We start from the raw sequence: 27276 nt of genomic DNA, 5'->3' as shown, positions 1-27276 counted from the left end.
AGCCACATTCTAACACTCAAGACACCTTGCTTGTGATTGATCGCGCTCCCACGAGTTGTACCGTGGCATGTCATGTCTATACAGTATTTTACAAACCACCTCACTCTACTTACCGACTACTCGGCAATCAGCCCACTGGTGGAAACACCCAATTCAGTTCAAATCGCTTTATTGGCTTGACAAGTTACATCTTATGTTGCCAAAGCATCGGAAAACATTCATGTTTGTTCACAAAAATACAGATCTATCCATACAGTGTATAAACAGATATATCCCTGAGTGTATAAATATATACTTCCATATAATTTATATATACTCTTTTCTTATATTTAGTGGTTGTCCCTCTGTTTATGGCAAGCTGTAACATAGTGTGCCGCTAAGGTTACACAATTTCTCTCTTCCCCTAGTAGGTATGGGAGTTTTTGGTCGTCATTCAAATTTCTGAATTCCGGGCATATTTTTGTGAATTTTGGGTAGAAATTCTCCCCTATGCCCTGATATTTTCTACAAGCTATGAGGGAGTGCATCTCTGTCTCCACCACTCCCTGACTGCAGTGAGAGCATATCCTGTCTGTTAAGTATGTGTATTGTATTGAACAATTAACACAAAGACTTAAACGTATAACTCAAACAGGTCTTTACTGGTTGGAGGTAGGGACTATGCATAGGTCTTTACTTCATGCCCACAGGCGGGAACTGAGGGGGATCAGTACCCACAGTACTATTTATACCCCTATGGCCAGGAGTGGTACTGCGTATCACTACGCCCAACAAGTAGTGCAGTCCTGTCCATAGGTTCAAAGTAGCACACATATTACATACACAACATTCCTCCCTTCCTAGCTTTACAGTCATCTCCCCATTTAACATAACGTAATAACATATATACATATATAACTTCAGGTTTACATAACAGAATAACATAGATACATAGATAACTTCATGTCAAAACAGATCACAGATTCAGTCTCTGCGGAAAACAGTTCACAGATTCAATCTCTGTGGTGTAGTCGGTTCACGTTGCTGGAGTGACTCATTCAATAGTCCTTCCATGGATTTAACAGTTTGAACTTCCGAACTGAATTGGCTCCGTTCGGAGGGACCACGTGTGTGATCTGGTAGAGGTGATAATGGTTCAGATGGGTCATCTTCTGTTTTTACTTTTCCTTTTCTGCTTCTTGGAGACTCTCTGGGCTCCATTGTCAGCTGCCACAGCTGCCAGCTGCATGCGCAGTTCCTCCTTCTCTTCCTCCTGTTTCCGTCGTAGAGCCAGCTTCTCCCGATGTTCCGTAGACTTTTGGTGCTCCTCCATGATTTCTGCACTGTGGGAGTCGAAGTTACAAGCTGGGCAGGACAGGACATCGTAATATTCGGTGTCGTCCTGAGCTAGACCAGTGAGAGGGTCGTCTATTTCCTCCATACCCAGCTGGACGTTAGCCAGCTCTTGTTCCAAATCCAGACATCTTTCCTGAAGAGACTTCTTCATGTGTACCTCTGCATCCAGCTTTTTCTGGGCTTTCAGCAAGTCGTTTACTAGTGACCTCATTTGTGATTTTAATACTTCAACTTCCTTTGGAGATTGATTGATCGGACTATGCAATCCCTCTACCGGAGCAGCTGTTTCAGCGGTCTGTTGTTCTACGTTGACGTGAGTCAGCGTACTTTTGGCATCCAAGGGCTGCTCTGTTGCAGTCATCTCAGTCTGTGTTGCCACCTCAGCTCTTCCAATAACCTTTGAGAGCTCCGAACCCCTTTCGTTTGAATATTGAAGTTCGTGTTCAAGTTTTTCCCATTTCAGAGTCCTGTCCTTCAGCATATGCAGGAGTTGGCTGACCGTTAACTCCTCTGACATCAGACGTTTTGTGTGCTCCTGCTCCATTTTCTCCATCAGCTGCTTCTGTTGTCTTTCCAGATTCTCCAACTCTATATCAAAGAACTCTTTCGTTGCATTCAACTCTTGCTCAAAACGGCAAAGCATTTGTTCTAATTGCTGTTGTAGTTTGAAATGGAGTTGAGTTCGAGCCCGGTGTCCCTCAGAAATGGGCACATCAGTAGACTTGCCAGACTCAGAATCCACAGTTAAACTATGTTGTTGTTGCTCAGTGGAATTCTGTGCTGAAACTTTGTCTTTTGCACCTGAGTTGGGCTTACCATCATCCGTTCCAGAGTCTGGGCCGACTATCTTCACCGAGTTCTCACTCGTTATTGTTTGTAGGAAATGCCAGTCCATATTCATTTTCCTAATCCACTCCCGTCCTAGTAGTGGAGGACCTCCTTCAGATATCACATATAAGTCCATTATTTGACTGTCTTCGCCCTTGTGGACCACTGCAACCTCTATTTTCCCGATGGGGTACACTCTTTGCCCCGTGTATGTTTTCAATATAATCCCCGTATCCTGTAGGGGAATATGTTGGAATAACTTTCCGTAATCTTTCTTATTTATGACCGTCAATGCCGATCCAGTGTCCAATTCCAGTTTTACTTGGACTCCTTCTATCTGAAGAGTGACCCAAATTGTCTGGAGGTCTGCACCCTTACCAGCGTTGAGTACTCTTAAGCTAGCCAGTTCATTACAGCTTAAGCTAGCCAGTTCATTACTGCTAGCGTCTGAATCGGACTCCTGTTCGGTCACCTTGTGTACCTTTGCGTATTTTCCTTGCGGTGACTTCTTGTTGCTGGTCTTCTTCCCTGACCTGCATACTCTAGCTATATGTCCAAGCCTACCACAAGTTCTACATTCTTGGTTTTTAAACCAACACTGGTTCTGATCATGCGTTGTCTTTCCACAACGATAACATTTGCCAGAACTCACACCCAATTTGTGTGCACTGAGCTCCGGTGACCGTAGCTGCATTACTGCCGTGCCTCTCGCTGCGGCTTCGTGTGCTGCTGCCATAGTGACCGCCTTCTCAAGCGTCAGCTCATTCTCCTCGAGCAGTCGCTTTTGTGTATCCTGTTTAAATAAACCACACACAAATTTGTCTCGAAGTGCCTCTGTCAGTCCCGTTCCAAACTGGCAATATTTCGCTAATTTACGCAATTCCAGCAAATAATCAGCATTGCTTTCATGCTGTAGCTGCCTTCTGTCGTAAAATTTAAATCGTTCCGCTAGCATCAGCGGCGTGGGGTTTAGATGATCTTTCAGGACAGTAACAATCTCATCGAACGTCTTATCCGCCGGTTCATCTGGTGATAACAGGTGTTTCAATTGCCCGTATGTCTTCGCACCCATTAAATTTAATAATGTTAGTGCTTTATCAGCCTCACGAATTTTATTGGCATTACAATAATTTTTAACTCGTTCAACATATATGGCCCAATCTTCGATGTCACTATCAAAGTTGCTAATATTCCCGTGTTTAGGCATTGTAGTACTTTATCAGATTTGCAATTTCTCAGATTTTTTTTTTTACTGTTATCCAAGATGGCGGCTTCCCGCTCTTGCCGTCGTCCTCCGCCCACAAAATGGCGGTTTTCCCGCTTCTGCCTTCTTCCCCAGCGGTTTTCCCGCGAAAAATGGCGGCTTTCCCGCGCTTCTCGCTCTCCCCGCCCACTTCAATGGCGGTTTTCCCGCGCTTCTCGTCGCTGACTTTCAGCCCGACTGCGGCTCTTATCTCCTGTGCGATCGCTGGTGCGCCGCCCGCCCGAAACGGTTCTCAGCCCTTATCACCGGTGCGATCGCTGGCCCGCTAAGCGCCTCCCGCTTGAAGCGGCTCCCAGCCTCTGGCTCACCCGCTCGGCGGCTCTTGCTCGCTCCCTCCCGGGCTCTGGCTTACCCGCTCGCGCCCTCCCGGGCTCTGGCTTACCCACGAGGTTATGGAGGCTTCAGGGTCCTAATGCCTGTCGCTTCCAGTCGCTGGAAGCTGTCAGGATTTCTGCTGCCCTTCAGTTTTCAGTGGGGTGTTGAGGATTGGAACCTCTCTTCAACGTCCTGTCTTTGGACGAAGCCGCCGTGGAATAACTGCCGCAGGGTTCGAACCGACTCGTCGCCAGTGTTAAGTATGTGTATTGTATTGAACAATTAACACAAAGACTTAAACGTATAACTCAAACAGGTCTTTACTGGTTGGAGGTAGGGACTATACATAGGTCTTTACTTCATGCCCACAGGCGGGAACTGAGGGGGATCAGTACCCACAGTACTATTTATACCCCTATGGCCAGGAGTGGTACTGCGTATCACTACGCCCAACAAGTAGTGCAGTCCTGTCCATAGGTTCAAAGTAGCACACATATTACATACACAACACTGTCCTCTCTTGGTAGCCGGGTCTGTCTGTGTCTGCCTTTTTCAATCGCCAGGCTATGTTCACTAAGTCTGTACATAGTCAAAGTTTTTCTCAGTTTGCTATCCTTTACCATGGTCAGGTAATCAGCCATGCTGTATTGTCTGTTTAGGGCCAAGTAGCAATTGAGTTTGCTTTGGGTTTTTGTTGTTTCTGCCCAATATGACAGATATTTTTCCTTTTCCTTAGCGACGATTGTGTTGGGTCGAATTCTTTGTGTTACGCTGTCACTATCCTGGGGCTGGTTATTGTTAGTAGTGTTAGTAGTTACTTCACTGAGTCCCAGGACAAGTTGACTGAGGGTATTCTTCTTTATGGTCCTCTCTTGGCATTTCAGGTCTTCGTAATGATAGCAGTGGGGGTTGCTCATTTCTAGGTGTTTCCAAAATTTGGTGGCTCTTTTTTGGATAGTGATTATTAATGGATATTGGCCTAGTTCTGCCCTGCATGCATTGTTTACGGTTTTCCTTTGAGTCCGGAGGATACTTGTACAGAATTCTGCATGCAGGATCTCAATTGGGTGTTTGTCCCATTTTGCAAATTCTTGTTGTGTTAGTGGGCCCCACACCTCACTGCCATAGAGTGCAATTGGTTCAATTACTGATTTGAAAATTTTGAGCCAAATGCTAATTGGGATTTACACACTGTAATAGGGTCTATAGACTGCAGTGTAACACCCATCAGTACACGGTGTAATAGGGTCTATAGACTGCAGTGTAACACCCATCAGTACACACTGTAATAGGGTCTATAGACTGCAGTGTAACACCAATCAGTACACATTGTAATAGGGTCTATAGACTGCAGTGTAACACCCATCAGTACACACTGTAATAGGGTCTATAGACTGCAGTGTAACACCCATCAGTACACACTGTAATAGGGTCTATAGACTGCAGTGTAACACCCATCAGTACACACTGTAATAGGGTCTATAGACTGCAGTGTAACACCCATCAGTACACACTGTAATAGGGTCTATAGACTGCAGTGTAACACCCATCAGTACACACTGTAATAGGGTCTATAGACTGCAGTGTAACACCCATCAGTACACACTGTAATAGGGTCTATAGACAGTGTAACACCCATCAGTACACACTGTAATAGGGTCTATAGACTGCAGTGTAACACCCATCAGTACACACTGTAATAGGGTCTATAGACTGCAGTGTAACACCAATCAGTACACACTGTAATAGGGTCTATAGACTGCAGTGTAACACCCATCAGTACACACTGTAATAGGGTCTATAGACTGCAGTGTAACACCCATCAGTACACACTGTAATAGGGTCTATAGACTGCAGTGTAACACCCATCAGTACACACTGTAATAGGGTCTATAGACTGCAGTGTAACACCCATCAGTACACACTGTAATAGGGTCTATAGACCGCAGTGTAAACACCCCTCAGTACACATTGTAATAGGGTCTATAGACTGCAGTGTAACACCCATCAGTACACATTGTAATAGGGTCTATAGACTGCAGTCTAACACCCATCAGTACACACTGTAATAGGGTCTATAGACTGCAGTCTAACACCCATCAGTACACAATTTCACAATTCACAATTCAAATCACTTTATTGGCATGATAAGGTACATCTTATGTTGCCAAAGCATCAAAAATACATTTATGGTTGAACACATAAACGCGGTTCTATTCATACAGTGTATAAACAGGTATATCCCTGAGTTTATAAATATACATTCGCCTTGTTTATATATACTCTTGTCTTAGTTTACTGGTTGTCCCTCTGTTCATGGCAAGCTGTAACATAGTGTGCCGCCAGTGTTATACAGCTTCTCTCCTCCCCCAGTAGGAATGGGAGTTTTTGGTTGTCATTCAGATTTCTGAATTCAGGGCATATTTGTGAGAATTTTTGGTAGAAATTCTCCCTGATGCCCTGATATTTTCCACAGGCTGTGAGGAAGTGCATCTCTGTCTCAACTACTCCCTGACTGCAATGAGAGCATATTCTGTCTTCTCTTGGCAGCCTGGTCTGCCTTTTTCGATCGCTAGGCTATGTTCGCTAAGTCTGTACCTTGTCAAGGTTCTTCTCAGTTTGTTATCCTTTACCATGGTCAGGTAATCAGCTATGTTGTATTGTCTGTTTAGTACACACTGTAATAGGGTCTATAGACTGCAGAGTAACACCCATCAGTACACACTGTAATAGGGTCTATAGACTGCAGTGTAACACCCATCAGTACACACTGTAATAGGGTCTATAGACTGCAGTGTAACACCCATCAGTACACACTGTAATAGGGTCTATAGACTGCAGAGTAACACCCATCAGTACACACTAATAGGGTCTATAGACAGTGTAACACCCATCAGTACACACTGTAATAGGGTCGATAGACTGCAGTGTAACACCCATCAGTACACACTGTAATAGGGTCTATAGACTGCAGAGTAACACCCATCAGTACACACTAATAGGGTCTATAGACAGTGTAACACCCATCAGTACACACTGTAATAGGGTCGATAGACTGCAGTGTAACACCCATCAGTACTGTTAGATCCGTGTATCTTGAGGTTGTGTGTCCTTCAATAACTTGACAAGAGACTGCAGGGAACAATCAACAGGTGTTTACTGGATGAGGGTTACTCTAAAACTAAATGTACAGATCCCTACTCAGGGTTTATATAGAGGTGTGGTCACTGCCGGTACTACCGTATACAGGAGCTGTAAAAAGTAGTTCTCCCCTTAAAAGGTACATACACTACAATTTCTCCCCTTTTAGATTAACAGTACCATAACATTCATTTAACAATTAACACTTTTAACATGCACATTAACTGAAAATAGTCCATTTATAAATTCAGTCTTTGGGGCAGCTTCCTGATCCTTTCTGGATAGCGCCTTTCCTGAGTGTCTTGCTCTTGGTGCGGAGGCCCCATGTCGTCAGTTGGTTCATCAGCTTCCGATGCTACTGTTTCTGGGGTAGATGCTACCTGTATGTCGGGTTCATCACCAGATACGCGAGACATGGGGTTGACTCTTTCCTGTGACTCTAGGATCTGGTCAACATGGCCTCTCACAATGTTCTCCCCAACATCCACTGTGTACATTAGTGGCCCCTGCCGTGTGCATATCGTTCCTGGTTGCCATTTCTCTGTTCGGTAGTCGCGGGCCAAGACTGGTTGCCCTACATTGAAGCTCCTTGTCGGCTTCTCATTGATGTGCTGGAATTGCTTATTCTCAACATCTCTTCGTACATTTGGTCTGAGCAAATCCAGACAAGATCTCAACCTTCGGTTAAAGAACATCATGGCCGGGGTCTGGTTGGTGACTGCATGTGTCGCATTTCTGTAGGCTAACAGGAAATTGTCCACCTTATGCTGCAGTGGAATGTTGTCATCGCACATGGCCCTTACTGCTTTTTTAAAGGTTTGTATGAACCTCTCAGCCAATCCATTTGTGGCTGGATGATACGGGGCGGATGTGTAATGCCTTACCCCATTCCTTTTCATGAATCTTCGAAACTCTTCGGACACAAACTGTGGTCCGTTATCAGAGCAAATCTGCTCTGGCAAGCCGTTCCTGGCAAATATGGTCCGTAGGACTGCAATAGTTTTCTCCGTGGTGGTGGACGACATTTTGATCACCTCAGGCCATTTTGAGTGCGCATCCACGGCTATTAAAAACATTGAGTCCATGAATGGACCAGCAAAATCAATATGCACCCGTTGCCATGGAGATGAGGGCCACTCCCATGGGTGTAGAGGGGCATGTGGTGGTGCATTTTGGACCTTCTGGCATCCTGAGCAGCTCTTTGTCAGGTCCTCGATTTGCTGATCGATCCCCGGCCACCACACATAAGCCCTAGCAAGGCTTTTCATTTTCACCCCTCCCAGATGGCCTTCATGAAGCTCATTGAGCACTCTCTCCCTTAACTTGATGTGTGGATCCCGAGTGGTAATTCCACCCAAGGTCCCCTGGCATACTGACAGCTGTTCTCTTCTGGATGAGAATGCTGGCAACAGTGAGTCACAATGTGTTGGCCATCCCTTCACCGTCAAGTCATATACCCGAGACAGTGTCGGGTCATTTCGGGTCTCCTTCTCTATATCAGTGTTAAGTTACTGGCAAGCGTTCAATTATAGTCGAATAAAATATTTCGACAGGGTCCACTGTTGGTGTTTCCTCCGCAGTAGGCAGTGGCAGGCGTGATAGCCCATCAGCCTTTCCATGCTGTTTCGTGCCCTTATACTCGATTTCATATTGGTTCGCCCCTAGAAAAATGGACCATCTTTGTAGCCGTTGCGCAGTCATCACCGGAACGCCCTTCTTTGGATTAAAGATGGAGACAAGTGGTTGGTGGTCAGTCAGCAAGGTGAACTTCTGCCCGTGCAGATAATGGTGGAACTTTTTCACTCCCCACACTAGGCTGAGGGCCTCCCTGTCAATCTGGGCGTAGTTACGCTCGGCTGAGGTTAGTGACCGAGACGCAAAGGCTACTGGCCTCTCCAAGCTGTCCGGGAGTTTGTGCGACAGCACCGCTCCAATGCCATAGGGTGATGCATCACACGCCAACCGAATTGGTAGTGCTGGGTTGAAATGAGCCAACACCTCTTTTGATGTGATCAATTCTTTGCACTTCTGGAAAGCTCGTTTACATTCGTCATTCCACTTCCATGGTACCCCCGTTTGCAGTCGGGTGTTCAGTGGGTGTAGTACTGTAGACAAATTCAGCAAGAACTTATGGTAGTAGTTCACCAGCCCGAGGAACGACCTCAGTTGTGACACATTTTCCGGTGCTGGAGCCTTGACTACTGCCTCAATCTTTTCAGGGGACTTATGTAACCCCTCTTTATCAATAACGTGGCCACAATACGAGATCTGCTTCTGGAAAAACTCGCATTTGTGGCGATTAGCTCGGAACCCATATTCCTTCAATTTAGTGAGCACCTGCTCCAGGTTGGCGAGATGATCACTGTCATTTTCGCCCATGACCAGGATGTCGTCCAAATAACACTGGGTCCCTGGAATCCCTTGCAGGACTTGATCCATTGCCCTTTGCCAAATAGCCGGAGCTGATGCTACCCCGAACACCAGCCGGTTGTATTGGTAGAGACCTTTATGAGTGTTGATCGTGAGGTACTGTTTCGAGGCTTCTTCTACCTCCATTTGCAGGTATGCCTGGGCCAGATCAATTTTAGTGAAGCGTTTCCCTCCAGATAGCGAGGCGAAAATATCTTCAATCCGCGGAAGCGGATATTGTACCGTGTGAAGGACTGGGTTCAGTGACACCTTAAAGTCCCCACAGATGCGAACCTTCTTTGGTTCCCCAGGCGTATTACTCAACGACCTCTTCATTACAGGAATGATGGGTGTAGCCCACTCGCTCCAGTCCACTTTGGACAGTACTCGTGAACGTTCCAAACCTTCCAGCTCTGCTTCGACGGCTGGGCGGATCACATAAGGCACCGGTCTGGCCTTTAAAAACTTTGGGCTTGCATTTTCCTCTATTTTGATCGTCGCTGTTATGCCTTTTAGTGTTCCGAGTCCCTCCTGGAACACTTCTTGTGCGTCAGTTAGCATTTTTGACAGTCGGCCAGGTGTGACGTCGTCATCCTTTTTGGCATCTACAGTCAGTGCTTGTATGGAATGCCAATCTAGCTGTATCTTCCGGATCCATTCACGTCCTAGTAGTGGTGGTCCTCCATCTGGCAATACATATAGGTCCATTTTTGGTGTTTCCTTGCCGTTATATGTAACGTTCACCCTTATTTTTCCTTTGGGGTAGACTTTTTGCCCCGTGTACATCTTCAAGACAATCTCTGTATCTCTCAAGGGTATATGTGAGAATAGCCGCTTGCAGTCCCTTCGGTTTATGACTGTTAGGGCTGATCCTGTGTCCAATTCCATTTTCACTTGGACTCCGGCTATTTTGAGCGTGACCCAGATAGTTTGGTGATCCTCCGTTTTGATCACCTTATGTAGTTTCAGACAACCCAGCTCCTTGCTTCCGGAGTCTGTATCACTTTTCTGTTCGTCTGAACTACTCTCCGTCACCTTATGTACCTTCTTGTACGTCTCCTGTGGCGATTTCTTGCCCGACCTGCAGACTCTTGCTAGGTGTCCTACTTTTCCACACTGTCTGCACACTTTGTCCTTGAACCAGCAATCATTATGGTCGTGTGTTGTTCTGCCGCAGCGATAGCACTTCACTGTTCCGTATGACATTTCATTTGTGCCATATTCTTGCGGTCTCCGTTGTATCTCTGCAGTGCCCCATGCGGCTGCTTCGTGTGATACTGCCATGCTGAAAGCCTTGTCCAGCGTAAGATCCTTTTCTGATAGAAGCCGTTTCTGGGTTCCTTCACTTTGAAGCCCACACACAAACTTGTCCCTTAAAGTATCTGCTAGTCCCATTCCAAACTGGCAGTGTTTCGATAGCTTGCGCAGTTCCGTTAAATACTCAGCATTACTTTCGTCTTTATGCTGGTTCCTTTTGTGAAACTTAAATCTTTCTGCTATCAGCAGCGGTGTGGGGTTTAAGTGGTCCTGTAGGAGTGACACTATGTTTCCAAAATCCTTTTCCATTGGCTTCTCTGGGGTTACTAGGTTTCGCAGTAAGCCATACGTTTTTGCACCCATTGAATTCAACAATACCAGCGCTTTCCTCTCATCTGGCACTTCATTCGCCTTGCAGTACACTTTTATGCGTTCGACATATGTCGTCCAATCTTCGACTTCATTGTCGAACGCTGTGCCACTGCCACTCTTCGGCATCCCTGGGTGTGGTTAGACTGGCTCAAAATGGCGTCTCCCGCGCTCTCCCTTCTTCTCCGCTGCGGCTCCCGCGCTTTCCTTTCTTCCACGCTGACGCTGCTCGGCCCTTGAACCCCAGCTGCGCTCTGTGCGTTTTCCTGCGCGCCTCTCTCTCTCGTTGACGCCGCTCGGTCTTGAACACCGGCTGCGCCCTGTGCGCTCTACCCTCACTCTTCTCCCGTCGACGATGCCCGGCCTTTTTCCGTGCCGTCGGTCGGCTCTAGCCGCCGCTGTCCGGGAGGGGTCTGCGCCGTACCTGTTGCCAGCCCGTTTCGCTGGACCACCGTGACTGGAGAACCAAGCCCAGCTCTCAACAGCCTCCCCTGCGATGCTCAAGTCTCCGCAGGATGGTCGATGTCCGTACTTCTGGACTCGGCCTTCTTCTTTCACTGTTCTCCAGGAGCGAATCCCTGGGAGGTGATGCAGAGTTGCAGGTAGGTTTGAATCTTCTCGTCGCCAATGTTAGATCCGTGTATCTTGAGGTTGTGTGTCCTTCAATAACTTGACAAGAGACTGCAGGGAACAATCAACAGGTGTTTACTGGATAAGGGTTACTCTAAAACTAAACGTACAGATCCCTACTCAGGGTTTATATACAGGTGTGGTCACTGCCGGTACTACAGTATACAGGAGCTGTAAAAAGTAGTTCTCCCCTTAAAGGTACATACACTAAAAGTACACACTGTAATAGGGTCTATAGACTGCAGTGTAACACCCATCAGTACACACTGTAATAGGGTCTATAGACTGCAGAGTATCACCCATCAATACACACTGTAATAGGGTCTATAGACTGCAGAGTATCACCCATCAGTACACACTGTAATAGGGTCTATAGACTGCAGTGTAACACCCATCAGTACACACTGTAATAGGGTCTATAGACTGCAGTGTAACACCCATCAGTATACACTGTAATAGGGTCTATAGACTGCAGTGTAAACACCCATCAGTACACATTGTAATAGGGTCTATAGACTGCAGAGTAACACCCATCAGTACACACTGTAATAGGGTCTATAGACTGCAGTGTAACACCCATCAGTACACACTGTAATAGGGTCTATAGACTGCAGTGTAACACCCATCAGTACACACTGTAATAGGGTCTATAGACTGCAGTGTAACACCCATCAGTACACACCGTAATAGGGTCGAAAGACTGCAGTGTAACACCCATCAGTACACACCGTAATAGGGTCTATAGACTGCAGTGTAACACCCATCAGTACACACTGTAATAGGGTCTATAGACTGCAGTGTAAACACCCATCAGTACACACTGTAATAGGGTCTATAGACTGCAGTGTAACACCCATCAGTACACACTGTAATAGGGTCTATAGACTGCAGTGTAAACACCCATCAGTACACACTGTAATAGGGTTTATAGACTGCAGAGTATCACCCATCAGTACACACTGTAATTGTAGTGTCCGTGTGTTGATAAAGACACTGAAGACAGGAGTTGGTTCATAGGTATTTACTAAGCAAAGTCTGGGGGGGGTTCTAATGGATATACACAATATACAGGCTTATATAGCCCGAGTGGCAATTACCGGCATTACAGCACACCTGGGGCTCTTAAAGTCACATACACCACAATTCCTCCCCTTTTAGCTAACCAGTACATCATATTTTAAGTAATTATTAATTACATGTTATAAGCAAAATAATATACATTGCTGTAGTTAATTAATTATAAGTCAGTCTCTCAGGAGGCTTCCTGACTCGGTCCGGATAACGCCTCGGGGGTGTAGTTGTTTCTGGTGGTGTAGTAGGTTCTTCTGGCAAGGCTGATTCAGCTTGAATGCCAGTGTCGGGTTCATCGGGTTCCAGTATCACCGGATCGGAGGTAGATATGGGTATCTCTACTTCATCGTTAGATGTATAGAGTTGTGGTGTAGGTTGTCCCTTTTCGGATGACTTTATGATTTGGTCAGCATGGCGCCTTATTATGCTTTCTCCGATGTCTACGGTATACATCAGTGGTCCTAGTCGGGTGCAGATAGTTCCAGGCTGCCATTTCTCGGTACGGTAGTCCCGGGCCAAAACTTGTTGACCTATCTGGAAGGTTCTAGTTGGCCTTTCATTCATGCCTTTAAACTGCCGGTTCTCCACGTCCCTTCTGATGTTGGGCTTGACCAAATCCAGCCGGCATCTTAGGTTTCTATTGAAGAACATCATGGCGGGAGTTTGGTTGGTAACCATATGTGTTGCATTCCTGTATGCGAATAAGAAGTTATCCACCTTGTGCTGAAGTTTTATGTCTTCATTACCCATGGCCTTTATGGCCTTCTTGAAGGTCTGGACGAACCTTTCAGCCAATCCATTGGTGGCGGGATGGTATGGGGCGGACGTGTAGTGCTCAACCCCATTGTTTTTTTAAGAACTTTCTGAATTCTTCGGACACAAATTGCGGTCCATTATCAGAACATATCTGTTCCGGCAGCCCATTCCTGGCAAATATGGTCCTTAATACAGTGATGGTTTTTTCCGTGGTGGTGGAGGACATCTTTATTACCTCCGGCCACTTGGAGTGTGCATCAACCGCGATTAAGAACATTGAATCCATAAATGGACCAGCAAAGTCGATGTGCACCCTTTGCCAGGGAGATGAGGGCCACTCCCATGGATGTAGAGGGGCTTGTGGTGGAGCGTTTTGGACCTTCTGGCATCCTAGGCAGCTCTTGGTCATTTCTTCGATGTCTCCATCGATACCTGGCCACCATACAAACGCCCTAGCTAGGTTCTTCATTTTCACTCCACCCAGATGCCCCTCGTGAAGCTCCTTTAGCACTTTATCCTGGAGTTTGGGTGGAATTACCACTCTGGATCCACACATCAAGGTTCCTCGGCACACTGACAGCTGTTCTCTTCTTTGCGAGAATGCTGGCAACAGTGGTTCGCCATGTGCTGGCCAACCCTTCACTGTTAAATCGTAGACCCGTGAGAGAGTCGGGTCATTTCTCGTCTCCCTTTCAATGGCAGAATTTGTTACTGGTAGACATTCCACTATGGTAGAGTGGAACATCTCTACTGGGTCTACTGTAGGTGCCTCTTCTACCGTTGGCAACGGTAGGCGCGATAAACCGTCAGCATTCCCATGCTGTTTTGATCCTTTGTATTCTATGTTGTATTGGTGTGCCCCTAGAAAAAGGGACCACCTCTGTAGCCTTTGCGCTGTCATAATGGGAACACCTTTTTTAGGGTTGAATATGGAGATGAGGGGTTGATGGTCAGTCAACAAGGTAAATTTTTGTCCGTGTAGGTAATGGTTGAATTTCTTCACTCCCCATACCAGGCTGAGTGCTTCCCTGTCGATTTGGGCATAGTTACGCTCAGCTGAGTTTAATGAGCGTGACGCAAAAGCTATCAGCCGTTCTGAGCCATCAGGGAATTTATGGGATAATACTGCTCCTATGCCGTAAGGGGATGCATCGCACGCCAGTCTGGTTGGCAGTGATGGGTTGTAATGAGCCAAAAGTTCTTCGGATGTGATTAAGTCTTTGCATTTATGGAAGGCACGTTTACAGTCTTCGTTCCATTTCCAAATCACTCCTGTTTGTAGAAGTTCATTAAGAGGGTGTAGAAGAGTTGATAAGTTCGGTAAAAATTTATGATAGTAATTTATTAATCCCAGGAACGACCTTAATTGTGAAACATTTTCAGGTGCTGGGGCTTTTATGACCGCTTCAATTTTTTCAGGTGACTTATGCAACCCTTCATTATTAATTATGTGGCCACAATATGATATCTGATTTTGGAACAACTTGCACTTGGGGCGGTTCGCTCGTAGGCCCCGTTCTTTCAGCCTAGTGAGCACCTGCTCCAAATTGGCAAGGTGCTCGTTATCGTTTTCTCTTGTTACAAGGATGTCGTCTAGGTAGCATTGAGTCCCCGGAATCCCTTGGAGGACTTGCTCCATAGCTCTTTGCCAGATAGCTGGAGCTGATGCTACTCCAAAAACCAGTCGATTGTACTGGTACAGGCCTTTGTGTGTGTTTATCGTGAGATACTTTTTAGAGGCCTCCTCAACCTCCATCTGTAGATATGCCTGTGCCAAGTCAATTTTGGTGAAACGTTTCCCTCCGGATAGTGAGGCGAAAATATCTTCTATCCTCGGAAGAGGATACTGTACTGTGTGAAGGACCGGGTTTACAGTCACCTTGAAGTCACCACAGATGCGAATTTTTCTCTGTTCTTCAGATTTATCTTTATTCAATGCTTTTTTCATGACTGGAACGATGGGTGTTGCCCATTCGCTCCAATCTATTTTGGATAATACGCCTGCTTTTTCCAAATTCTCCAGCTCTGCCTCGACTGCTGGACGTATTGCGTATGGCACCGGTCTTGCCTTAAAAAATTTGGGAATTGCTGCATCTTCCACTTTTATTGAGGCGGTGATGCCTTTCAAGGTTCCTCGTTTCTCTTGAAACACTTTTTTGGCGTTGGCCAAGATGTCTTTTAATCGTTCAGGTATGATGTCATCATTGGTTTTTTTCTTACTGGTCACCGTCAGTGCCTGAATGGAGTGCCAGTCTAAACGTATCTTTCTGATCCATTCACGTCCCAACAACGGTGGACCACCATCTTGTAGAATGTATAAATACAACTTTTGTATTTCTTTGCCGTTGTATACAACAGGCACCCTTATTTTTCCTTTGGGGTATACTTTCTGCCCCGTATATGTTTTCAAGATAATGGATGTGTCTTTTAGAGGTATATGCGAAAATAGCCTCTCGTAATCCCGTCGACTTATTACGGTTAGAGCTGATCCTGTATCTAGCTCCATTTTAACTGGGGACCCTGCTATTGTGAGGGTAACCCAAATGGTTTGGTAATCATCTTTGGCAAGTACATTATGTAATTTGAGACAGCTTAGTCTCTTGTTTTCGAAGTCGCTATCGCTCTTCTGGTCTTCGGAGCTACTGTCCGTCATCATTTGTACCTTCCTGTACTTTTCTTTATTGATTTTTTTTTTCTCTGTCTGTGGATTTATTTTGTCCAGATCGGCATACCCGTGCAATGTGTCCAATCTTTCCGCATTGCCTGCATGCTTTGTCCTTGAACCAGCAGTCCCTCTGGTTATGGGTGGATCTGCCGCAGCGATAACATCTTTCGAAACCCTGTGTCATTTCATGGGTGCCGAAGTCATGTGTCTTTTGTTGTATCTCTGCAGCTCCTTTTGCTGCTGCTTCGTATGATACAGCCATACTGAAAGCTTTGTCCAATGTTAAATCTTTTTCAGAAAGTAGCCTTTTTTGTGTTCCTTCACTTAAGAGACCGCAAACGAATTTGTCTCGAAGATAATCTGATAGTCCTGCCCTGAACTGGCAGTACTTTGATAGCTTTCTTAATTCGGTTAGGTAATCAGCGTTACTTTCATTCTTGTGTTGATTTCTCTTGAAGAACTTGAATCGTTCCACTATCAGCAGCGGTGTTGGGTTTAAGTGCTCCTGCAGGGTATCAACAATTTCTTCAAAATTCTTGTCCTTTGGTTTGGCTGGAGTGATTAAATTTCGTAACAGCCCGTATGCCTTTGCACCCATTAAGTTCAGAAGTACTGAAGCTTTTTTTTCATCTTCTATTCCATTTGCAGTGCAATATACCTCTACTCTTTCCACGTATGTGGTCCAATCCTCTATTTCACTATCAAAAGCATCAATATTGCCAGACTTAGGCATTTCAGAAAAGATATGGCACTTCCCGCGCTTTTTTTTTCTTTTCTGTAGCAAAGATATGGCGCTTCCCGCGCTTTCCCCGCCGCTGCTGCCGATAACAACGCTGTTTACTGCGGTTTCCGTTCTTTTTTTATTTATTTATTTACTGTTGGAGACTCGTTCCCGCCGGAGTTTCTCTCCAGGTCTGAACGCTGACCTGCTTGCCGCGCCGGCCGTCTCCCGAGTGCTCCCTCCCAGTCCGTTATTGCTTGCCTCCGATTTCGCTGCCTGTCTCAGCTGTAGAGCCAGCCGCTGGAGCCCCAGCCTGACGCCCAAGAAGGATTAACGCAGTACCTGCCACCAGCTTGGCCAGCTGGTGAAACCATACCTTCTCTCACTTCCTTGAGTCTTCTGGACGCCTGAGGAATCGATGTCCTTGAGGTGCTGCCGAATTGCAGGTAAGTCCGTTTCCACTTCATCGCCACTGTAGTGTCCGTGTGCTGATAAAGACACTGAAGACAGGAGTTGGTTCATAGGTATTTACTAAGCAAAGTCTGGGGGGGGGGGGGGGGGGGTGGTTCTAATGGATATACACAATATACAGGCTTATATAGCCCGAGTGGCAATTACCGGCATTACAGCACACCTGGGGCTCTTAAAGGCACATACACCACAGTAATAGGGTTTATAGACTGCAGTGCAACACCCATCAGTACACACTGTAATACGGTCTATAGACTGCAGTGTAACACCCATCAGGACACACTAATAGGGTCTATAGACTGCAGAGTAACACCCATCAGGACGCACTGTAGTAGGGTCAATAGATTGCATTGTAGCACCCATCAGTACACACTGCAATAGGGTCTATAGACTGCAGTGTAACACCCATCAGTACACACTGTAATAGGGTCTATCGACTGCAGTGAAACACCCATCAGTACACACTGTAATAGGGTCTATAGACTGCAGTGTAACACCCATTAGTACACAGTGTAATAGGGTCTATAGGCTGCAGTGTAACACCCATCAGGACACACTGTAATAGGGTCTATAGACTGCAGAGTAACACCCATCAGGACACACTGTAGTAGGGTCAATAGATTGCATTGTAGCACCCATCAGTACACACTGCAATAGGGTCTATAGACTGCAGTGTAACACCCATCAGTACACACTGTAATAGGGTCTATCGACTGCAGTGAAACACCCATCAGTACACAGTGTAATAGGGTCTATAGACTGCAGTGTAACATCCATCAGTACACACTGTAATAGGGTCTATAGACTGCAGTGTAACACCCATCAGTACACAATGTAATAGGGTCTATAGACCGCAGTGTAACACCCATCAGTACACACTGTAATAGGGTCTATAGACTGCAGTGTAACACCCATCAGTACACACTGTAATAGGGTCTATAGACTGCAGTGTAACACCCATCAGTACACACTGTAATAGGGTCTATAGACTGCAGTGTAACACCCATCAGTACACAGTGTAATAGGGTCTATAGACTGCAGTGTAACACCCATCAGTACACACTGTAATAGGGTCTATAGACTGCAGTGTAACACCCATCAGTACACACTGTAATAGGGTCTATGGACTGCAGTGTAACACCCATCAGTACACACTGTAATAGGGTCTATAGACAGTGTAACACCCATCAGTACACACTGTAATAGGGTCTATAGACTGCAGTGTAACACCCATCAGTACACACTGTAATAGGGTCTATGGACTGCGGTGTAACACCCATCAGTACACACTGTAATAGGGTCTATAGACAGTGTAACACCCATCAGTACACACTGTAATAGGGTCTATAGACTGCAGTGAAACACCCATCAGTACACACTGTAATAGGGTCTATAGACAGTGTAACACCCATCAGTACACACTGTAATAGGGTCTATAGACTGTAGAGTGATGCCCATCAGTACACACTGTGATAGGGTCCAACGTTCCCACTAATCTGTGCGGCGCTCTGGAGGTCGCGCGCAGGCCGCCCACTGGCTTTTCTATAGAAGAAAACGTGCGTACACCAAAATTTGATTGGGCCATGCAGCCAGTTAAGGAGATCGTGCACCTAAAATAAAAGTTAGAGGGAACACTGATAGGGTCTATCCTTCTTAGGCAGTCTTCTTAGGCAGTCCCTCGGAACCGAGGATGACTTGTTTCCACATTAAAAATGAGGTCTCAGGTGACTGATGAGTCCAGTGCGGGACCTACAGTCTCTGTCCCAGGTGGGGCAGACGATGGTTGAAGGGGCGGGAGGGTGGGGTGCTTGGGTTGACGTGCACTCCATGCGCTGCCTGTGCTTGCTCCCGGCGAAGAGACTCAAGGTGTTCAGCACCTTCCCGGATGCTTCTCCTCCATTTTGTGCGGCCTTGGGCCAGGGATTCCCAGGTGTCAGTGGGGATGTTACACTTTTTCAAGGAGGCTTGGAGGGTGTCCTTGAAGCGTTTCCTCTGCCCGCCTGGGGCTCTCTTGCCGTGTCAGAGCTCTGAGTAGAGCGCTTGTTTTGGGAGTCTCGTATCGGGCATGCGGACAATGTGACCCGTCCATCGGAGCTAATTGAGCGTGGTCAAAGCTTCGATGCTGGGGATGTTGGCCTGAGCAAGAACACTGACGTTGGTGCGCCTATCCTGCCAATGGATTTGCAGGATCTTGCAGAGGCAGTGTTGGTGGTACCTCTCCAGTGCTTTGAGGTGCCTGCTGTACATGGTCCATGTCTCTGAGGCATACAGCAGGGCGGGTATCACTGCTGCTCTGTAGACCATGAGCTTAGTGCCGGGTTTGAGGTCCTGGTCTTCAAACACTCTTCCTCAGGCAACCGAAGGCTGCACTGGCACACTGAAGGCGGTGTTGGACTTCGTCGTCGACGTCTGCCCTAGTTGACAGTAGGCTCCCGAGGTATGGAAAGTGGTCCACGTTGTCCAAGGCCTTGTCGTGGATTTTGATAATCGGGAGGCAGTACTGTGTGGCGGGGGCAGGTTGGTAGAGGACCTTTGTCCTACGGATGTTTAGTGTAAGGCCCATGCTCTCATACGCTTCGGTGAAGGTGTTGACGATGGTTTGGAGTTCGACCTCCGAGTGAGCGCAGACGCAAGCGTCGTCTGCATACTGTAATTCGACGACAGAGGATGAGACGACCTTGGATCTGGACTGGAGGCGACGGAGGTTGAACAGTTTCCCGTTTCTTGTGTAAATTAGCTCCACTCCAGCGGGGAGCTTACTGAGGGTGAGATAAGATCGAGAAGAGCGTTGCTGCGATGACACAGCCTTGCATGACCCCGGTTCGTACGTGAATTGGGTCTGTGGTGGAACCGTTGGTCAGGATCACAGCTTGCATGTCGTCGTGAAGCAGGCGGAGGATGGTAACAAACTTTTGAGGGCAGCGGAATTTGAGGAGGACACTCCATAATCCCTCACGGTTGACAGTGTCGAAGGCCTTTGTGAGATCAAAGAAGGCCATGTACAGCGGTTAGTGCTGTTCCCTGCATTTCTCTTGTAATTGACGTGCGGTGAAGACCATGTCCATTGTGCCCCTTAGTGGGCGGAATCCACATTGCGACTCTGGGAGGAGCTCTTCGGCCACTGGGAGAAGGCGATTGAGGAGGATTCTTGCGAGGACTTTCCCTGTGGCAGACAGCAGGGAAACTCCTCTGTAATTACCGCAATCGGACTTGTCACCTTTCTTGAAGATGGTCACAATTACGGCGTCTCTGAGATCCCCTGGCATGCTCTCCTCCTTCCAGATAAGAGAAATGAGTTCATGAATTCACGCCAGTAATGCTTCTCCGCCATGCTTTAGTGCCTCGGCAGGGATTCCATCTGCTCCTGAGGCCTTGTTGTTCTTCAGTTGTCGGATGGCCTGTTCAACCTCATGCCGGGCTGGGGTTGTGCCGAGATGGTGGCGGGTAGCATGCTGTGAGATGGAGTTGAGGACACTTGTGTTGAAGATAGAGTCGTGGTTAAGGAGATCTTCGAAGTGCTCCTTCCAGCGGGCACTGACTGCCTCTCTGTCCTTGACCCTCAGTGGGGTAGGCCTCGGGTGCTTGGGCCGTAGGCGGTCTTGACTGCGCTAAAGAATCCACGCACATCGTGGTTGTCGGCTAGCTGCTGGATCTCCTGCGCTTTCTCCACCCACCATCTGTTCTTTAGGTCGCAAGTTTTTTGTTGGACCTCAGCCTTCAGGCTTCTGTAGAGCTGCTTTCTTGCTCTCGAGTTCTGTTGCTGCTTTCTTGCTCTCGAGTTCTGTTGCTGTTTCCAGATCAGGAATGCCTTGCGCTTGCGACTTATTAGCTCCTGGATCTCCTGGTCGTTCCCGTCAAACCAGTCTTGGTGTTTCCTGGTCGAGTGACCGAGCGTCTCTTCACAGGTGCTGATTATGGAGCCCTTGAGTGCAGACCAGGCGCTGTGGACTCTCTGTGTCTCTGCATCACTGGGAGTTGTCAGGTTGTTTGTGAGGCGCAGGCTAAATAGGGCTTTCTTAGCGGGGTCTTTGAGTGCTCCAGCGTTAATTTTCCTGCAGCATTGTTTCTGTTGCCGCCGCTGTTTTGGGGCTACATTGATGGAGATGACAGAGCGGATTAGGCGGTGGTCTGTCCAGCAGTCATCAGCTAGGGTCTATAGCCTACAGTGGTATTGCCCATCAGTACACACGGTAATAGGATCTATAGACTGCAGAGTAACACCCCCATCAGTACACATGGGAACAGTAGCATAGTGGTAATGTCACTGGGCTAGTAATCCAGAAGCCTGGACTAATGATCCAGAAAACGTAAGTTCAAATTCCACGTCAGCTGGGGAATTTAAATTTAAATAAATCTGGAATAATTACTAGTAATGGTAACCATGAAATTATCAGGTTCTCGTAAAAAACGATCTGGTTCACTAATGTCCTTTAGGTCCTTACCCAGACCCACTGCAATGTGGTTTACTCTTAATTGCCCTCTGAAATGGCATAGCAAGCCACACAGTTGTAACAAACTGCTATGAAACAAAATAATAAAAATGAAACCGGACAGACCCCTCAGCACCAGCTACGGACACGGCAACGGCACACTTAGCCCAGTCAACCCTACAAAGTCTTGCTCATCTAGGGGACTTGTGCCAAAATTGGGAGAGCTGTCCCACAGACTAGTCAAGCAACAGCCCGATAAAATCACACCTTTCAGCCAATGTCCCAAACTCCTCCATCACCATCCCTGGGTATGGCCTGTCCCACTGGCAGGACAGGCCCACCGGGGTGGTGGCACAGTGGTATACAGTCGGGAAGGAGTGGTCCTGGGAGTCCTCAACATTGACTCCGGACCCCATGAAGTCTCATGGCTTCATGTCAAGCATGGGCAAAGAAACCCTCCTGCTGATTACCACCCTCAGCTGATGACTCAGTACTCCTCCATGTTAAACACCACTTGGAAGAAGCACCGAGAGTAGCAAGGGCACAGAATGTACTCTGAGTGGGGGACTTCAATGTCCATCACCAAGAGTGGCTCGGTAGCACCACGACTGACTGAGCTGGCCGAGTCCTGAAGGACATAGCTGCCAGTCTGGGCCTGCGACAGGTGGTGAGAGAACCAACACGAGGGAAAAACCTACTTGACCTCGTCCTCACCAAACTACCTGTCGCAGATGCATCTGTCAGACAGCATTGGTAGCAGTGACCACCGCACAGTCATTGTGGAGACGAAGTCCCATCTTCACACTGAGGACACCCTCCATCACATTGTGTGGCACTACCACCGTGCTAAATGGGATAGACTCAGAACAGATCTAGCAGCTCAAAACTGGGCATGAGGCGCTGTGGGACATCAGCAGCAGCAGAATTGTATTCCACCACATGGTGGACCATTAAACAACTAACGGGAGGAGGAGGCTCCAAGAATATCCCCATCCTCAATGATGGTGGAGCCCAGCACGTGAGTGCAAAAGAAAAGGCTGAAGCCTTTGCAACCATCTTCAGCCAGAAGTGCCGAGTGGATGATCCATATCGGCCTACTCCCGAGGTCCCCACCATCACAGAGCCAGTCTTCAGCCAATTCGATTCACTCCACATGATATCAAGAAACGGCTGAGCGCACTGGATACAGCAAAGGCTATGGGCCCTGACAACATCCCGGCTGTCGTGCTGAAGACTTGTGCTCCAGAAGTAGCCACGTCTCTAGCCAAGCTGTTCCAGTACAGCTACAACACTGGCATCTATCCGACAATGTGGAAAACTGCCCAGGTATGTCCTGTCCACAAAAAGCAGGACAAATCCAATCTGGCCAATTACCGCCCCATCAGTCTACTCTCAATCATCAGCAAAGTGATGGAAGGTGTCATCGACAGTGCTATCAAGCGGCACTTACTCACCAATGCCCAGTTTGGGTTCCGCCAAGGCCACTTGGCTGCTGACCTCATTACAGCCTTGGTCCAAACATGGACAAAAGAGCTGAATTCCAGAGGTGAGGTGAGAGTGACTGCCCTTGACATCAAGGCAACATTTGACCGAGTCTGGCATCAAGGAGCCCTAGTAAAACTGAAGTCAATGGGAATCAGGGGGAAAACTCTCCACTGGCTGGAGTCATACCTAGCACAAAGGAAGGTGGTTGTGGGAATTGACAGTCAATCATCACAGCCCCAGGACATCGCTGCAGGAGTTCCTCAGGGCAGTGTCCCAGGCCCAACCATCTTCAGCTGCTTCATCAATGACCTTCCCTCCAACATAAGGTCAGAAATGGAGATGTTTGCTGATGACCGCACAGTGTTCAGTGCCATTCAGAACTCCTCATTCACAACGCCTGCATGCAGCAAGACCTGGACGACATTCAGGCTTGGGCTGATAAGTGGCAGGTAACATTTTCCGCCATGAAGTGCCAGGCAATCACTATCTCCAGCAAGCGAGAGTCTAAACACCACCCCTCGACAGTCAATGGCATTACCATCGCCGAATCCCCCACCATCAACATCCTGAGGGTCACCATTGACCAGAAACATAACTGGACCAGCCACATAAATACTGTGGCAACAAGAGCAGGTCAGAGGTTGGGTATTCTGTGGCGAGTGTCTCACCTCCTGACACCCCAAAGCCTTTCCGCCATCTACAAGGCACATGCAAGGAGTATGATGGAATACTCTCCAACAACACTCAAGGAGCTCGACACCATCCAGGACAAAGCAGCCCGCTTGATTGGCACCCCGTCCTCCACCTTAAACATTAACTCCCTCCACCACCAGTGTACCGTGGCTGCAGTGTGTAGCGTCTACAGATGCATTGCAGCAACTCGCCAAGACTTCTTCGGCAGCACCTCCCAAACCCACGACCTCTTCCACCTAGAAGGACAAGGGCAGCAGACGCATGGAACACCACCACCTCCAAGTCACACACCACCGTGACTTAGAAATATATCGCCGATCCTTCATCGTCATTGGGTCAAAATCCTGGAACTCCCTACATAACAGCACTGTGGGAGTACCTTCACCACACGGACTGCAGCGGTTCAAGGCGGCGGCTCATCACCACCTTCTCAAGGGCAATTAGGGATGGGCAATATATGCTGGCCTTGCCAGCGGCGCCCACATTCCATAAAAATGGATTAAAAAAACACTGTAATAGGATCTATAGACTGCAGTGTAACACCCATCAGTACACACTAATAGGGTCTATAGACTGCAGTGTAACGCCCATCAGTACACACTGTAATAGGGTCTATAGACTGCAGTGTAACGCCCATCAGTACACACTGTAATAGGGTCTATAGACTGCAGTGTAACACCCATCAGTACACACTGTAATAGGGTCTATAGACTGCAGTGTAACACCCATCAGTACACACTGTAATAGGGTCTATAGACTGCAGAGTAACACCCATCAGTACACACTGTAATAGGGTCTATAGACTGCAGTGTAACACCCATCAGTACACACTGTAATAGGGTCTATAGACTGCAGTGTAACACCATCAGTACACACTGTAATAGGGTCTATAGACTGCAGTGTAACACCATCAGTACACACTGTAATAGGGTCTATAGACTGCAGTGTAACACCCATCAGTACACACTGTAATAGGGTCTATAGACCGCAGTGTAACACCCATCAATACACATTGTAATAGGGTCTATAGACTGCAGTGTAACACCCATCAGTACACACTGTAATAGGGTCTATAGACTGCAGTGTAACACCCATCAGTACACACTGTAATAGGGTCTATAGACTGCAGTGTAACACCCATCAGTACACACTGTAATAGGGTCTATAGACTGCAGTGTAACACCCATCAGTACACATTGTAATAGGGTCTATAGACTGCAGTGTAACACCCATCAGTACACACTGTAATAGGGTCTATAGACTGCAGTGTAACACCCATCAGTACACACTGTAATAGGGTCTATAGACTGCAGAGTAACACCCATCAGTACACACTGTAATAGGGTCTATAGACTGCAGTGTAACACCCATCAGTACACACTGTAATAGGGTCTATAGACTGCAGTGTAACACCCATCAGTACACACTGTAATAGGGTCTATAGACCGCAGTGTAACACCCATCAGTACACACTGTAATAGGGTCTATAGACTGCAGTGTAACACCCATCAGTACACACTGTAATAGGGTCTATAGACTGCAGTTGTAACACCCATCAGTACACACTGTAATAGGGTCTATAGACTGCAGTGTAACACCCATCAGTACACACTGTAATAGGGTCTATAGACTGCAGTGTAACACCCATCAGTACACACTGTAATAGGGTCTATAGACTGCAGTGTAACACCCATCAGTACACACTGTAATAGGGTCTATAGACTGCAGTGTAACACCCATCAGTACACACTGTAATAGGGTCTATAGACTGCAGTGTAACACCCATCAGTACACACTGTAATAGGGTCTATAGACTGCAGTGTAACACCCATCAGTACACACTGTAATAGGGTCTATAGACCGCAGTGTAACACCCATCAGTACACACTGTAATAGGGTCTATAGACCGCAGAGTAACACCCATCAGTACACACTGTAATAGGGTCTATAGACTGCAGAGTAACACCCATCAGTACACACTGTAATAGGATCTATAGACCGCAGTGTAACACCCATCAGTACACACTGTAATAGGGTCTATAGACTGCAGAGTAACACCCATCAGTACACACTGTAATAGGGTCTATAGACCGCAGAGTAACACCCATCAGCTCTCTGTCCAAGAGTAGTTGGAGTTCACCTGGCGAACACACTACAGATGGCTGCCAGACTGAGTGTAAGGACACTCAAGATGGCAGCCAACCTCTGTTCTAAGCAAAGGACATACCACCAGGTCCAGACTGCTTACAGCTGTCGCTCACAGTTCCTGCCAAACCATCTGCAGTATTCATTCTTCCTTACCTCGTTCGATGCACTTCTGGCAGAATATGTGCTTGCAGCTGGAGATGCTGAAGCGAATGTTGCTCGCTGGCTTCTGATAGCATTTGTTGCAGTGGAACAGTCCATCCTTTCCGTTAGCTGCTGGGCTGAATGAAGAGTGGTGTCAGTTTCAATGCCTACAAATTAGACTTTCATTCCCCACCTTCCCAGACCCTTCCTTTCACTCCTTCCTTCATGCTCTCCCACTCCCTCCATTCCTCCCTCTCGCCCTCCCTCCCCTACTCCTTCTCACACTCACTCCCACTAAATCTCTCCCTCCTCTTTCTCCAATTTCATCCTCCTCCTCACTACCCCCAACTACCTCACTCCCCCCTGCCCGTCTCCCTCACTCCCCCCCCGCCCGCCTCCCTCACTCCCCCCCCACCCTCCTCCCTCACTCCCCCCTGCCCTCCACCCTCACTCCCCCCCCGCCCTCCTCCTCACACCCCCCCCGCCCTCCTCCCTCACTCCCCCCCCCGCCCTCCTCCCTCACACCCCCCCCGCCCTCCTCCCTCACTCCCCCCCCGCCCTCCTCCCTCACTCCCCCCCCGCCCTCCTCCCTCACTCCCCCCGCCCTCCTCCCTCACTCCCCCCGCCCTCCTCCCTCACTCCCCCCCGCCTTCCTCCCTCACTCCCCCAACCCACCTACTCACTCCCCCAACCACCTACTCACTCCCCCAACCCTCCACCCTCACTCCCCCAACCCTCCACCCTCCCTCACCCCTCCTCCTCAACCCCCTCCCTCCTCCCAACCCTCCGCCCTCAATCCCCCAATCTCCTCCCTCACCCCTCCTCCCCCAACCTTCCTCCCTCACTCCCTCCCCCAACCTTCCTCCCTCACTCACTCCCCCCCAACCTTCCTCCCTCACTCACTCCCCCCCCAACCTTCCTCCCTCACTCACTCCCCCCAACCTTCCTCCCTCACTCACTCCCCCCCAACCTTCCTCCCTCACTCACTCCCCCCAACGTTCCTCCCTCACTCACTCCCCCCCAACCTTCCTCCCTCACTCACTCCCCCCCAACCTCCTCCCTCACTCACTCCCCCCCCAACCTTCCTCCCTCACTCACTCCCCCCCCCCAACCTTCTCCCTCACTCACTCCCCCCCCTGTTGTGTAT

The 27276-nt window shown here is 47.9% G+C and overlaps 1 protein-coding gene across 2 annotated transcripts in view; it reads right to left on the bottom strand.

The window, feature by feature from the left end:
- LOC147119549 (uncharacterized) overlaps positions 1-26335 on the bottom strand; it is a 101019-nt gene extending 74684 nt beyond the window's left edge. The window contains exon 1 of one of the 2 annotated variants that reach the window (XM_085983752.1): positions 26142-26335. In XM_085983752.1, the coding sequence (XP_085839878.1) occupies positions 26142-26246 (105 nt within the window). In that variant the 5' untranslated portion in view covers positions 26247-26335. The remainder of the gene's footprint in view (positions 1-26141) is intronic. The other variant, XM_085983753.1, reaches the window with a different exon arrangement.
- Positions 26336-27276: the final 941 nt, after the last annotated feature.

Source organism: Somniosus microcephalus, chromosome 4, assembly GCF_052327205.1.
Source record: "Somniosus microcephalus isolate GS21.2 chromosome 4, FLI_Smic_1.0, whole genome shotgun sequence".
NCBI lineage: Eukaryota > Metazoa > Chordata > Chondrichthyes > Squaliformes > Somniosidae > Somniosus > Somniosus microcephalus.
The sequence above is the reverse complement of the archived record's forward strand: the minus strand, read 5'-3'. Positions and strand labels throughout refer to the sequence as shown.